At 40.1% G+C, this 15045-nt stretch overlaps 1 protein-coding gene across 4 annotated transcripts in view; it reads right to left on the reverse strand.

The window, feature by feature from the left end:
* Positions 1–4073: 4073 nt before the first annotated feature.
* The window catches only part of RAB9B (RAB9B, member RAS oncogene family), a 53301-nt gene continuing 42329 nt past the window's right edge, over positions 4074–15045 (reverse strand). The window contains exons 1-3 of one of the 4 annotated variants that reach the window (XM_063634781.1): positions 13877–14231; positions 8821–8893; positions 4074–7642 (exon numbers count right to left, since the gene is read on the reverse strand). In XM_063634781.1, the coding sequence (XP_063490851.1) occupies positions 6995–7600 (606 nt within the window). In that variant the 5' untranslated portion in view covers positions 7601–7642; positions 8821–8893; positions 13877–14231 and the 3' untranslated portion in view covers positions 4074–6994. The other 3 variants (XM_055267045.2, XM_063634783.1, XM_063634782.1) reach the window with 3 other exon arrangements.

Genomic DNA, 15045 nt, shown 5'->3' on the forward strand with positions numbered 1-15045 from the left:
AAATGGCCAATAAATATATAAACAATTACTCTCAAAAAATTAAATAAATGTTAATGACAACATGAGATCATTTTTTCACCCATCGGACTGCACATATGGGGTTAAAAAGGAAGATAATAGTCCATACGTTTCGGTGTTGGAAAGATAGTCCTCCTCTTATTCTACTGGTGTTGATGTCATTTGGGACAAGTTTCTAGAGGCCAATTTGCCAGTATATATTAAAATTAATAAAAAATTCATACTCTTTGACTTTGAAATTTTACTAGTAGGAAATAAACAGAAGTGAGAGTTAAGATTGATATTAAGGAACTTCACTGCTGCTTTATTTTATGAAAAGAAGGCAGCTGTAAAACAACCTAAATGTCTAGCAATAAGTGTTTTATTAAAAGTTTAGCAATATGGGTAATTGTGGTAAACCCTTCAATACAATATTATGCAAACAGCAAATATAATCTTAAAAGAATATATGTCTTAGAGAAAAGTTAAGTACTATATGTATATTAAGTAAAAAAGATTACAATCAGTGTGTGCAGTATCAAATCAATTTTAAAAATACACAAATATATTAAAATCTACACTAAAATGTTAAAATCTGCTTATCTCAGGGTAATAGGATTACAGATGACTTTAATTTTTTAAATCTTGCTTTTCTATTTCTTTCATTACTTCGTTTTTCTACAGTGGATGTGTATGGCTTTTGTAATCAGAAAAAAAGAACATTTTAAAACATTTATCGGTGACTCTAAGTTTTCTAGCAGGGAACAAATGGAAAAAGAGAGAACTCAGAGGCTACTGGCACTTGTTCATCTATTAACAGACTCTATGTTGAGCAATATATTACAGGACACACCCTTGGATATGTTGTTTCTAAGGCAGCCAGGAACAACGTAAGAGAAAAGAGATGATATGAGCCTGTTTCTTGCTTCCTCATGAATGCACCACAGGAAGGCGTGATTTGTATTTTTACTCTAATCAATATAGCTAATGTTGAATTAAGAGCTATTTCTTTCATTAAGGCAGCATTTCCCAATTCTTTTTATCAATCAATTAACTAGATGTGGCACAGCTTGGCAGGTCTGATTAAAATTCAGGAGTGCTATAGTGAGACCATTATACATTTACCCATAGTTCGTAGAGCATGAAAGGAACTGACAGATTACTTAAAAATACACATGCTTGCACACACAAAACCCACTGTTTAAAAAGGCATTTATATATAACTGAATCATCATTCTCTGTGTTTCCTTGGAGAAGGCAAAGAGATTTATGAAGACACAAAGATCACTGCAGCAGTTCCTATATGACTACAGGTGACGACGCTACATCTTGAGCTGTGAAGATGCTTATTTTCACTGGGAAAATATTAAGTAACTTCTTGCCCCCTTAAAAAAAAAAAAACCCTTTCACACATTATTACCACCGCCATCACTAGCAGAATAAGAGATCCTTGCTCACCAGTTTTGGCAAGTGTATCAGTAAGAAGGCATTTAATAATTTTTCCTTTATTCCATAAACATGCCTACCTTTTGTCATTATCCCTTCCTTCTCTTAAAGAGAAAGTAGTAAAGAATGAGAGCTCTTTTGGTGATGGAAACTTGAGGAAATTAAAATGACCAGTTTGGAAAAACAAAACATTAGTGAATATCCCAAATCATGCATATTAACGTTTTATCAAAAGGTGTATGCTATGCTCTGAATCTTTGTGTCCCCCTCCAAAATTCATAGGTTGAAATCCTAACCCCCCAAGGTTATGGCATTATAAGGAGATGGGGCCTTTGGAAGGTGATTAGGTCACAAGGGTGAAGCCCTCATAAATGGGATTAGTGTCCTTATAAAAGAGGCCCAAGAGAAACCCCTTCCCCCTTCCACACAGCTAAAAGGTGCTATCTATGAACCAGAAATCAGGGCCTCACCAGACCCTGAATCTGCAGATGCCTTGATTTTGGACTTCCTAGCCTCTAGAGCTGAGAAATGAAATTCTGTAGTTTATAGCCTACCAAGCTTATGGTAAAATGGGCTAAGAGAGTATATTACAGTTTATCTGCCCTAAAATCAAGTGTAAGAAAAACACTGCACTGTAGTAAATTTTACATTTCCACAGCAAGGAGAGAAAAAAAGTGAAATGATTACCTAGATCACTGAGGAAAAAAATTGCTGCAAGATCTACTTTGGGTAATTCAAATGAAAGTAGAGATGTCCATCCCACCTCCCAGCTTGAAATTACTCAAACTGATACCTCAATTTTCCAGTGTGTTTTAAAAATACAGTTACAAGATGGAAGACAAATTATGTATTCCACACCTTCCTGTTTCTGGAAGGACTATCGCCAAACCATTTCCAAAAAGTGAGACTGTACTGTTTCTTAAGACATCGTGAGGAGGTTTCCCATTGGGTTATGAATGAGGCAGAAAAACATTAAAGACAGGAAGTTGGCATTCTGTTTTTAAAATATCAGTTATGGGCCCCGGAGCATTGGCTCACACCTGTAATCCCAGCACTTTGGGAGGCCAGGTGGGTGGATCGCTTGAGGCAAGGAGTTCAAGACCAGCCTGGCCAACATGGTGAAGCCCTGTCTCTATAACAAATACAAAAATTAGCCAGGTGTGGTGGCGGGCGCCTGTAATCCCAGCTATTAGGGAGGCTGAGGCATGAGAATCGCTTGAGTCCGGGAGGCCGAGGTTGCAGTGAGCCGAGATCAGGCCACTGCACTCCAGCCTGGGCGACAAAGCAAGACCCTGTCTCAAATACACACACACACACACACACACACACACACAAAGTTAGCTGGGCATGCTGGTGCATGCCTGTAATCAGGTACTCAGGAGGCTGAGGTGGAAGGACTGCTTAAGTTCGGGAAGTAGAGGTTGCAGTGAGCGGCGATCAGGCCACTGCACTCTAGCCCGGGTGACAGAGCGAGACCCCGTCTCAAAAAAAAAAAAAATCAGTTACAAATGAGCAAATCCTTATTAAGTGGATTATAAATCTATGACTTTCTATATTCTAAAAGTTGCATCATTATAGACTAGTCAAAATGATTTGGGGTGCTGCATTTGAAGCATGGTCTGATAATGTGTTAAATTATAATCCTCAGAGATGGAAATGGTACATGTGGCAAAAAAAAATAATAATAATCTGTTTCCCAACAAATTCCCTACCCCCAATTTCAACTGCCCAAAGTTGCAACAGGCAAAAGTAGACAGAGAGAAGAGAGTGAAATCTGTGGCAGATGGAATCAATGTAATGAAACTATATATGCTGTGGAAAGATTTGTGGCCATAATTTAAAAACCGCCATTATGTATATTCAAGCCATTGGGTGCTAATGTATCTTTAAAATCCAATATGTGAGAGGCAAGAGAACAGAATATTTAACAAAATTATTCTTTGCTTTTCTTATTTGTTTCACCTATATTTTCATGTTTTCCTAAGATCTGGACAATTCACCAGTCAGGAAAATAAAGGGAATATGTCTACTCTGTTTATATTTTGTGATGGTTTAACATTTATTTTTTATGCAACATTGTTTATTATAATATTTTTTCTTTTATTTGTATAAATTTAGGGGGCACAAGTGCAGTTTTGTTATATAGATATATTGCAGATTGAAATCTGGGCTTTTAGTGTACCCATCACAAGAATAGTGTACATTGTATCCATTAAGTAATGGTTTTAAATTATAATAAAGAAATAAAGTGGAAAGTTAAGATTCAATTTCCAGTCCCAATACACGTCATGCATTAGAAAGTGGTTGAGCCCATGAGTTTGAGGCTGCTATGAGCCATGATTGCGCCACTGCACTCCAGCCTGAGCAATTGAGGGACCCTGTCTCTAATAACTAAATAAATAGAAAGTGTTATAAAATAAAAAGGACCTCCCTGCCCCAATCTTTAGAGTTTGCTTCACAATCAGTATAGCAGTATCTGATCACTACGTAGTGGCTGCTTGGAGTACGACATGAAACATGATCCAGAGGCCACATCCAGTGCAGCCTGAAAGAGTGACTTGATTAATAAGTACTGTCCATCACACCCAACAATTGCTCAAAAAGAGAAAGGGAGGGAAGAAACACAAACATTGTGTGCTGGTTATTCAAAATGCACTTTTTATTCACTTTAACACAGATGATTTTTTACAGTTGAAAGAAAATATTTGATACACAATGTTGAGATTTTTTTTAGCAGCACCTGCAACAAGAGGATTGTGGAATACCTCAGAATAAAGTAGAGATGGCTGGGGCAGGCACAAATTAACCTGATATTCATCAATCCACTGAAGACATATGGAATCTGAGGCCCCTGAAAGTTAGCCAATACATGACAATAAACTAAATAAATATTATGTATGATGTTTTAACAGACCATTGAAAAACAATATAGTCCTAATTAGAAATATATTATTCCAAAAATCTAGTGTTCTTTAAAAAAACACCTATTGAAAATATTACACTGCACATTCTAGGGTACACAGTCAATTTCTAAACCTATATGCACAGTTCTTGGTACTCACAGATTTCAGCCTTTGGTGTTTTTTAATCTTACCCAAACTATATGTCAGCACCCCACTGAGTGTTGCTTACCCAAATGCCACTGTTTATGTCACTTAATGTTGAGTGCTTTTATTAAGATATTGAGTGGTAATTTGGTAGAAAACAATGGTATGGCTAAGAGGAAAGGGGCTCCAGTTGATGGGCCAATAATATTAACACTTGTCTTAGATGGACAGGATGCCTATGAATCCAATACCCATGTAATTTTTTTTTTTTACTCAAATGACCACATGCCACTCTAATAGAGACAAGTACTTTTGTGAGTTGATGGAGGTCTTTATGATGAAGGCCTGAGATCTACAAATAGAAACTAGTATAAGCAGAGTGCAAGTAGAAAGAGAAGGCCCCAGGTCTCATGCACTTAAAAATAATTAGCATTTTAACAGTTCTGATGTACAGATTTTCACCCTAACATGATTGTAGCAAAATGATCATAGAACTTGGAAACCAGTGTGGCTGGCTATAGGCATAGGCAGGCTAGGGACCAGTACTTAAGAGCTGTGGGGTCCCAGTTCTGGCTTTGACTTCTGGCATCAAAGTTAATTGAACAATGGTGTCAGGGTTATATCTTAATTGGAAATATTGAGTATGACTGAGTTGAAATACTGTCCTCTTCTTTTCTATTTGGCCAATATGTCCCAGAGCTCTTAAAGCACAAAGGTCCTACATGTAAGTAAGGCGGATTCCATACGTGGCTACAATGGAGAGTTCTAGGCTGTATTCCTATGAAAGCTCCCACCCTCTTCCTGGCCTAGGTCTCTTTTTGGGGTAGTTTCTGTCTGTCACTATTTTTATCATAGATGTTTTAAAATACAGATTAAAATCTATGCAGGATAAACAGATCAACCAACAAGAACCACACTGCATATTCATAATATAGTATATAACTGACAGTCATGGTAATCAAAAATTGTCAAACCATTTTTATATTTTAACATGGGAGCTTTAAGATGTTTTTTATGAGTCACATAACGATTACTCAGAGCTCAAGAATTTTTCCTGCCACAGTGCAAAAGCAAAAGGAAAAGCTATGTAGTTGCTGTTAAGGATTGACCACAGAATGGTTTGAGAATTTTAAAAGTCCCTCTCCATAGTCTTAGCTGTTATCATCAGATAAATCTAACCACAGCATGGCACTGATGTAGTTTATAGATTCATAGAACTTAGAGCCAGAAAGGACTTTATATTGAACATGTAGCCGGTACAGAAAATCTTTTTATGGTATTCTAACAGATGGTCATCCAGTGAATATTTTCAGAGGCAGGGAGCTCACTATTAAGGCAGTCCGTTCCACTGTTGGACAACTCTGATTATGGGAAATTCATTCTAACACTGGGTTAAAATCTGCTCTTCTGTCACTTTCAATGTCGGGCCACTCTGATTATGGGAAATTCATTCTAATACTGGGTTAAGATCTGCTCTTCTGTCACTTTCAATGTCCTAATTAGGCTAGTTGAACATACAGTGCAACACACAAGAAACCAGTTCCTTCTTCTACAATAAATATTTGAGTTCAGGAGTCTTGTGAGAAAAGTTCATTATCCCCCAATCTTTTCTGAAGCCTTCTCCATGAGCCCAGCATGTTGGATCGAAGGACCATCTAAATTATGAGCAGAGAGCACTGCATCCAAATTCATATACTAAGCAGCATTGCTAAATTGGTAAGAGGTTGTCAGAGAAGCAACATCTCTATGCAGCAGAAGTAGACTTAGGAAGTAAAAGCAGACCAACCATTTATTTGCAAAGGTGGTTGGCATATTTAAGCATAATCCATTCACTAGTATCCTATGACTTCAAACACAAGAAGTATAATCAATTGCCAGTGTCATTAGAGTATCTCTTATTGAGATGGGATTTTTTGAAAAGCTCAGATGGGAGCAAACCATCCATAAGAATTTAAACAAGCCAGTGTATATCATTATACTTTTGCACTCCTAATCATTACAATTTCTTTATAATTCAAGCCTAGGAATCCTTATTTGCATTATTATTTTTATTGTAATACAGCTCAAAGTCTGATTTTTTCCCTTCGGCAGAAATGTCAGAAACTGCTTGGCAAGAGTCTCATAGTGACATTTGTTAGTTGATTAATGGAACACTTTAAGAAATAGTTGTAGCTCTTTAACTCCTTCATGCAGCTGGGTTCTAGGTTTAAACTGTGATTTAAAAAATATTTAACTGTCTCAGGACTAAAACTTTCTGATATGTCCTGAGACACACAAGAAGGGGAAATAGCAGAAATCACGCAAAATACACTTGGCTTGATAGAGCTTTATTTTTTTTAATTTTTAATTTTTTAAATCGATCTACACTTCAATTTGAAAGGCTCTGTTTCACAGTCAGAACCTTGTCTCTTACCCTCTTTGTGTGTGCACTCTTAGAGGGGCACAGTTATTCTTACACTACTGACTGACCTACTTGGGGCACATTTTTAAAAGGCTCCCTATCTTTAACAGCACGAAGATCCTGCTTTGGAGCCACTGTTCAAGTCAATGGTGTGACCCAACATGCAATGCTCCAGCTGTTCCTCTACAGCCAACACCTGCCTGACAGCTTCTTCAAAGGCCACTGTCACATTAGTATCATCTTTGGCACTAGTTTCTAAATAAGGGTAATCCCCATTCTCCATGCACCAGGCTTGTGCCTCCTCAGTAGTCACTTGCCTATCCTCTTTGTCTACCTTGTTACCCAGAACTACAAAGGGGAAATGCTCAGGGTCCTTCACATCCGCATAGTAAATAAATTCTTTCTGCCAGTTACCAAGATTCTCGAAGCTCTGCCGATCATCCACGCTGAAGGTCAAGAGGCAGCAGTCTGCTCCCCTGTAGAAGGGTGTTCTAAGGCTCTTGAAACGTTCCTGCCCTGCAGTGTCCCAGATCTGGAGGGTTACAAAGCGTCCATCTACCTCCAGATCTCGATTTAAGAACTCTACCCCTATGGTGTGAAAAGCCTGGGAGTCAAATTTGTTGGTTACATAACGGTTCATAAGCGAACTTTTCCCAACTCCACCATCACCCAAGAGAATGACCTTTAAGAGCAGGGATTTCCCACTCATTTTTGCAGCACCAGAAGGGAAGGAGTTTGTAACCAAGAGAACCTGAAAATAAAAGGAAAAGTAGGAGGGAAAACCGTTAAACCTGAAACTGAAATCAACTTCATAGCAAATTTCTCTGAATTATGAGGCCTTCTCATTCAACTTCTCTGATTTATGCTCATTAATTGATGTAGTACAGCGGAAGAAATAAAACTAATTTTGCATAAGGGGAAAAATAGGTCTTGTTTTTCTGAGGTCTTTTGTTGTGCCAGGAAAATGGCTGAGTGCCACGGGTAAATGGACTAGCAGATGGTCCTGTAATTTGGTTCAGTTCTGACCCAATTCTAGGAGAGGAAGCCTAGAACAGGAATGCCACTCAAATGTGTGACAACTTTAACTTCCGGTTTGGACAGTTCCAAACAATAGACAAATAGTATGAAATTGACTTGGGGTTTGAAGTCTGCTCTTGATGGATGCAAAAATTACTGAGAAGAGAAAGCTACATAAACTGGATTCTTGATTCTGTCGGTAGAGGTCTGGGCCAGAATTAGACCGCACCCCAGAATTTGAAAGAGAGAACAAGGTTACATTTCTTCAGGCATTTACCCCATTATACTTGCATTGATAGGAACACCCTCTCAAGTAAGGATCTTCTATATTTTTTTCTTCATGGAACAATGGCATTTATGTTGATGACAATTGACTGATATCAATATAACAGCTGTCATGAAGGAAGGAAATCTTGAATAGCTTATTAGTTTTTGGATTTAGGTTTCAATTCCATAATAGCAACATTTGAAAACATACTGTAAAATTTAAAGTGCTAATATTTATACAGTACCCTACTTGTTACCTCCACAACATGTCTACGCATGGAATACCTAGAATGTGTCTTAAAATAAAAAGATCAAATGCTTACTGAACAAATACTACCTTTTCCTATATTCTGTTAGGTACTTTCTCACTAGGTCTATTGTGGGGACTCAACAGTGATGAGGTTAATTGGATGATATTTATACAATAGACCCAAAGAGATGAAAACGAATCACTAATTGAAGGAGTGCATGCAAAACAGTTTCTGGAAGCACACACATTTGAATATAATTTTACAAAATTTAGTAGCCCTTAAAATGATTTTGGAATGCCTGTGTACTAGCTATATATTTTTCTAAATATTCATTTTTAAGAGATCAAATATTAAAATATCCCAAATCCACAGTGTGCCCCCTTGAAATACCTACCCAGTGGGTTTTTGTCACAATTTAAATATTTTCCTTTTTTCCTGTTGTTGTTTTATTCTTTCTTTTTAGCGTGCTATAAAACAGAATAGAAAACATTATTTTAAAAAATCTATAATAAAATAACGTTAAGGCTCTCTATAAAAATATATTCAAGTCAGAAAAAAAAAGAACCCACAGCAACCTCAGGTAACCTACAGAGGGTGCTTTTCAAAAATAAAAGTTCAAAATGCTACCTATGCTTAACATAAGCAAAATAATTTTATTTCAAGAACTTTAACTTATCCTAATTTGTAATTTATATAACTTTTTACATTTTATATTGTCTCTCAATTGAATTCTCCATTCAAAGTAAAAGCAAATTAAAGAAAGTAGATGATATTCACAATAGATGACATTCAGGAAAAGGAAAGTACAGAGCAATCTAAGATATGTTGAAATCCTAAGTCAGAGATGAAACTTCTTCCTTTTATACCTACCAACGTTCCCATCTCCAAGAAAATTGTTAGTGCACTCACCAGTCTGTCTCAAGGTTGTCTCTGCAATTGATTCCACATAATTAGAGAGCAGAAAAAAATTGTGTTTGTGGGCTTCCTGTTTACAATAAAGTATATTATCTTGGCTAATTATTTTATTAATTAGTTTAGGTCATTTCTCTTTTCTTTATTTATTTTTTAAATTTGAGACAGGGTCTCATTCTGTCACCCAGGCTGGAGTGCAGTGGTGCAATCATGGCTCACTGCAGCCTCGACCTCCTGGGCTCAAGTAATCTTCCCACCTCAGCCTTCCGAGTAGCTGGGACTACGGGCACGCACCACCATGCCCGGCTAAGTTTTGTAGTTTTTGTAGAGATGGGGTTTCACCATGTTGCCCAGGTTGGTCTCAAACTCCTGGGCTCAGAAGATCTGCCCACCTCATGTTCCCAAAGTGCTCAATTAACTGGCGTGAGCCGCTGCACCTGGCAGGTCATCTGTCTTAAACACCAGTTTTAATATTTAGCTGGTGTTATTAAATTTAAATATACATTCATCTAATATCATAATTAATTATGGCAACAATCTTATTTAAGCAGCATCAAGAGTACTGGTCCAAGAAGAAAAACAGTGCCTAGATCTGTGTAGTCTTCTTACTGAGGAAGAACGAAGCTTTAAAAAAAAATCTGCTGCTTAGTAATCTCATGTTATTTTCTAAATATAGATAAAACTTATAATAAGGATTCATTAGATATCTAAACCAGTAATTATGAATTTAAATAATATCTCCTAAATGGATAGGCTTTATCCTCCTTCTTGGTTTATATACACTCTACAGAATTCTCAAGTTTCCTACAATTCCTGATTTGTGTCCTCTTATTCCTGCTCCCAAATTGCTGTCTTTGGAATTAGCTCAAGTAACAAACATTTCTTTAAATGGAGATGAAACAAGTGTTAGCACACTTTTTAATTTTTTTTATACCGGTCTGTAGGATAATTTTACAGAGCAGAACTCTTGAACTCTCATTTTAAAAAGTAACAGAAGTACAAACTAGGGCATGATTCTGATGGCTAGTATTAAGCGTCCATGCCACACAAGCTTCCTTGAGTTCCTAGCAACAGGTGTTCACATCATTAAAAGACTCACTGACCCTATTCTCCCAGTTGCAGATAAACTCAATAGACAGGTCAAGGACTGAGTGAATATGGAAACCAAATGCTCAGCTCCAGGAATAATGATGATGTATTAATAACTGTCTGAGATAATGCTGCAGTTGCTTGTGCATTCCCTATTTGGTTATGTGCACACACAACTTCTGGGCCTATAGGCTCTATGCCAAGAGAAAAAGAGGAAAAGCAATGTGGTTCAGTGTCAAGAGCACTGAGCTAGCTGGCAGTAATCAGGACATCAGGGTCTTCATCACTGTTACACCATTCATTTATTTTATGAACTTGGGCAGGTCATTTAATCTTTCTGTTTCAGTATCTTCTTACATAAAAATAGAGCAGATAATACCTGCCCTACTTAACAGGATTTTGGGGGAGACTGAAAAGCTTATGAAGTTTGCAAAGATTTGTAAGCATTTTTTGAAAAATTTGGTTTGAGATTTTTATTCCTCTGGCTCCTCCACCTCCTTTCATGCACTGGTGAGGGCCTTGCGGCTCAGTATTAACCCTTCTCAGAAAGGGCCTGCTAGTGAAAGTATAAGAATTCTTTTCTCTTTCTTCTATATTTGAGAATGTCTTGTTCCTCAACAAGCTTGAACATCTGCATATGGCACAGAATCTCAGCGTTGAAGGGACCTTCAGGGTCTTCTGGTCCAATCTTGCTACTGATACTTGAGAAAACACTACAGTGCCTATTGTGTGTTGTGTCCTTACTAAGGAAACCCTCCACTCTCCTCTGCTGTCTCCAACTCCCATTTATTTTCTAGAAGTAAAAATGAATACAGTTTAGATTTGTCTCCTTGCCTTCATTCAATCCTGCTGATTTTCTCTTGAAGTATCATTTTCTATTCCTGTGCTACCATCCTCATTTTGGCCCACACTTTCTCACATCTAAACTTTTGTGAAAGTTCTCCTCTCCCTGCTTCTGGTTTCTCCCCATCCAATGTACTTTGCAAAGCTTCATCACCCAAACATCCACTAGGTGTAGATACTGTTGGGAATTAATAAATGTTTAAGGCAAGGTCTTGCCCTCAGGGAGTTTACAAATTAACATGCAAGCTCAAGATCTCATTGTTTACAGTTGAAATAATGTCATTATACTGCCTTATTTTGTTAACAAACTTTTCCTGTCTTTCTTACATGATCGATTTTAAATTCCTACATAGTAAGCTCACTGTTTGTGTACATCTTCGAAGCCCCTTCAGTGTGCAGCACCAGGATCCTCCATGGAGATAATAAATACTGGTTTACAAATTAACCGATTAGGTAGGTGCCCAGAATTAATGCCTCTGAATTGATGCCAAGGTACAATAGATCCATAGTTCTGTAAGATGTCAAAATACTATTATTTATAAGGTAACTAAAGAGCAGAAGTTATGAACTTGACTCGATCATTTTCTGGATGGGGCATAATGGGAATTCTACCTGTTGAAAGTCAAGGGAAATGCTCGAGTTTTCCTCCCCCTACTCTCACATTTTAAAAGTAAGTATATACATTGCCCCATTCCTACCAAAAACAAGAGCAGAATAATGACATCCAGTTGATGTTGTCGGTGGGTGCTGGCCTCTCCACAATCACTCACCATTGTTTGAAAATGAATGTGATGTCCTTTAGTACATACTTAAAAAGAACTAGCACAGTATAAAAGCAAATGAAATCATTTTTTCCTCCCCCAGAATATGCTGGATTTAATCCAAGCCTTTAAACAAGGTAACATTAAGCAGGCAAATGAATTCTTTGATAACACTAAATACATAAATAGGAAAGTCAAATGCCGTATGCATCCCTTATGGGTCCTCTATCGGGCGAGCATTTGGACCAAAACGCTTATTCTGATTTTGATCCCATTCAGAGAAAGATCTGACTCTAACTGAGTCAAATATTCGAGAGACGCAATTCCGCTTTCCTACCCCCACAAACTCATTAATGAGCATGCTCTAAGGATAGTTTACTAACTTTTTTTTTTCCCCATCAGGGTCTCAGTCTTGGACAATAAGGTGAATTAGGAATTTCCATAACCAATACTCCCCAGCTCTTTGTTCTTTAACACACTTGAAACCTTCTGAATCTGCCTGCGCCCACAAAGCCTTATTCAAATTATTGTATTTAGTTGGGAATGCTTAGAGGTGGGGGTGGAGGTGGGGGAGGAGGCAGCACAATGAAGAAAAAGAAGTTGAACCTTTGAAAATAGTACATTTTAGTATGATGATGGAGAGAAGAGAGGCAGAAAAGCAAATTGGCATCAGTTCAGTTGCCATGGAGTGGAATGATGCTCAAAATCAGTAGTGCAGATTGCTCGGAGGCAAGTCTTGAAAGGGATGTGTACTGCAAAGCTCGATAAGGGAAGAGCAACTGGGGAGGGCTAGGCACTGGATGAGAGTGGCACTGTTGGAAGTCTGTACAGGGGAGGAGACATGGTTGGACCTGTGGGGAAAGCCCATCTTGTGGCGACACACTGGTAAGGGCTACTCAACTCACTGTTGAATGCTGGCACAATAATTGGAAATACTGCACTGAAGAATTGGGCGCGGCTATCTTTATGTAAAATTCAACACGGATGAGAAATGATTGAATGTTTGAGTGTGTTTCCAATACAACCCAATACTTGGCGTTGGTGGTGGTGGTGGGTGCATCGTAGCGGGGAAGCCCTCTGACGCACTGGATTTATTTTGCAGAGCTAACAAGTTATCAGCTACATTCATGCCGACTCCAAATGCCACAGCTGTCATGCCACTGAAACGCTATTCCTACATTCATGCCCACATTTATATCCTATATGCAACTCATATAGGATTGAGGGTCCAATGTGGAGTCTCACATCTAACCTTTCACTCCTCACAACGACAGCTCTAGGGCTATAAGCTCAAAGGCACACTAGATAGCAATTTGGCATCGTCCCCAGGCCACTTCTTCCCCAGTAGACTGCCCAGGGACAAATAGGTAGATAAGGTTTGGATGACATCAAGCGAGCTGAACACAAGGAAAAGAAGCTTTCTTAGGAGACTAGAATGCTGGCATCTCTACGACAGGGGCACTGTTAGCATTACGGACCTAGAAAGTGAGATGTCACACACAGTTCCAACTACCTCCGACCCAGGTCCTCTCACCTCACCCCCAGCTCTTAGAGCGAGTCGGCTGTGGCGCATGCGCACTGAGCCACACCCGCTCCCCACGGAGCCCTGCGCCTCTCTGCCCGGCTCTGGCAGCAGCTCGGGATTACTCAGCAACGCCCCCCTGCACTGTCACCTGCCCCCAACTCCGACCCCGGGAGCGGCTCAGTCCCTTTTCCCAAGCTACGAGTGGTCCTGGGGATCAACTAGACTTTCCTTTCTCCCTCTTCTCACAGGCCCCCCACCTCCCGGCCTTCCGGGTCCTCCAGCCCCTAGCCCCTGTTCCTGCCCACGCACAGGCACCTTACCCAACACAATGGGAAGGAAACAGGAGAGGGCCGCCGGTGCCAGGCAGGTCAGCTCTGCGTGCCGGGAGTCCGGCTCCTTAGCGTCACCGTCACTGCTCCTGCTGCCTCCTCGTCCTCAATGGGGCAGCAAGTGCGGCTTGGACCTCGGTGGCCTGACAGCTGCCGCTCGCGCCCGCCGCTGCCGCCGCGCAGCGTCTCGCGCCCGCGCCCGCGTCCGCCAGGGGAGGGGGCGGGGCCCGCGCCGCCTCCTCGTGCCCCTTTCTTGGCGGTGGGGACCCAGTGTAGCCGCCTCCCGCCCTCCATGTGGCAAGCGCTCCCTGGCTCGCCCACTCTTCTTTCATGCTCATCGTCCAACCCTGGTCTCCCTTGTCCTCCTTCTCCTCCCCTAGCTGGTTAGTAGGCACAGCGGCAATAGACCGTCAAATATTGCTCTCCCACTTAGCTCCTCTGCAGCCTGGGGCCTAAGCCCTCAAGCAGGGCTAGCCACTGCCTCACTTCCTGCAATTACCCTCTGATCTACCTCATTTATCCTAGCTCAAAATCCTTTAATTTTGCCAAGAGGGTAGTACGTACACCCTCTTGTTTCAAATAACTCAGGAAAACACATAATCACAACACATTGCTAGGCCCTCTAGCTGGCTACAGCTTATGAAATTCTCAGGCAATTAAAAAAAAATGCCCACATCTGTAGCTCAGGCATAGAGGACACACTGCCCTTTACTCTTACCAGATACAGTTCTAGAGGGCCACACAGGGGGCATTACTTGAATTTCCCGGAATAGCTGCTGGGGCAGAATTCGATGTTTTAATTGTGCCTAGCCTACCAGCTAGTCTCTTCTTGTTTTCTGTAGCCCTCTGGTACCTCCAACTAGTTTGTGATTTTCCCCCTGGAATTGAAGAAGGACAAAGCTCCTGAGGTCATTTAGCCTGCAATCCACCTCTCTGTCAGGCAGCTCCATATCTGAAGCTTCCCCATTGTCTGAAACCCTATGCCCTTGTGGCACAGGCCCTGACTCCTCTCATGACCCCATCCAGGCCCTCACACATACCCGCTACTTCCATCTAGGCCACTCTTCCTCTGTCTCTTGACAAGGCAAAAGTGCAATCAGTCTCCGCAGGCCCCAGCTTAAATGTCACTTCTCAAGATAACCTTTCTCGATAATCCCAGA

Source organism: Symphalangus syndactylus, chromosome X (assembly GCF_028878055.3).
Source record: "Symphalangus syndactylus isolate Jambi chromosome X, NHGRI_mSymSyn1-v2.1_pri, whole genome shotgun sequence".
NCBI lineage: Eukaryota > Metazoa > Chordata > Mammalia > Primates > Hylobatidae > Symphalangus > Symphalangus syndactylus.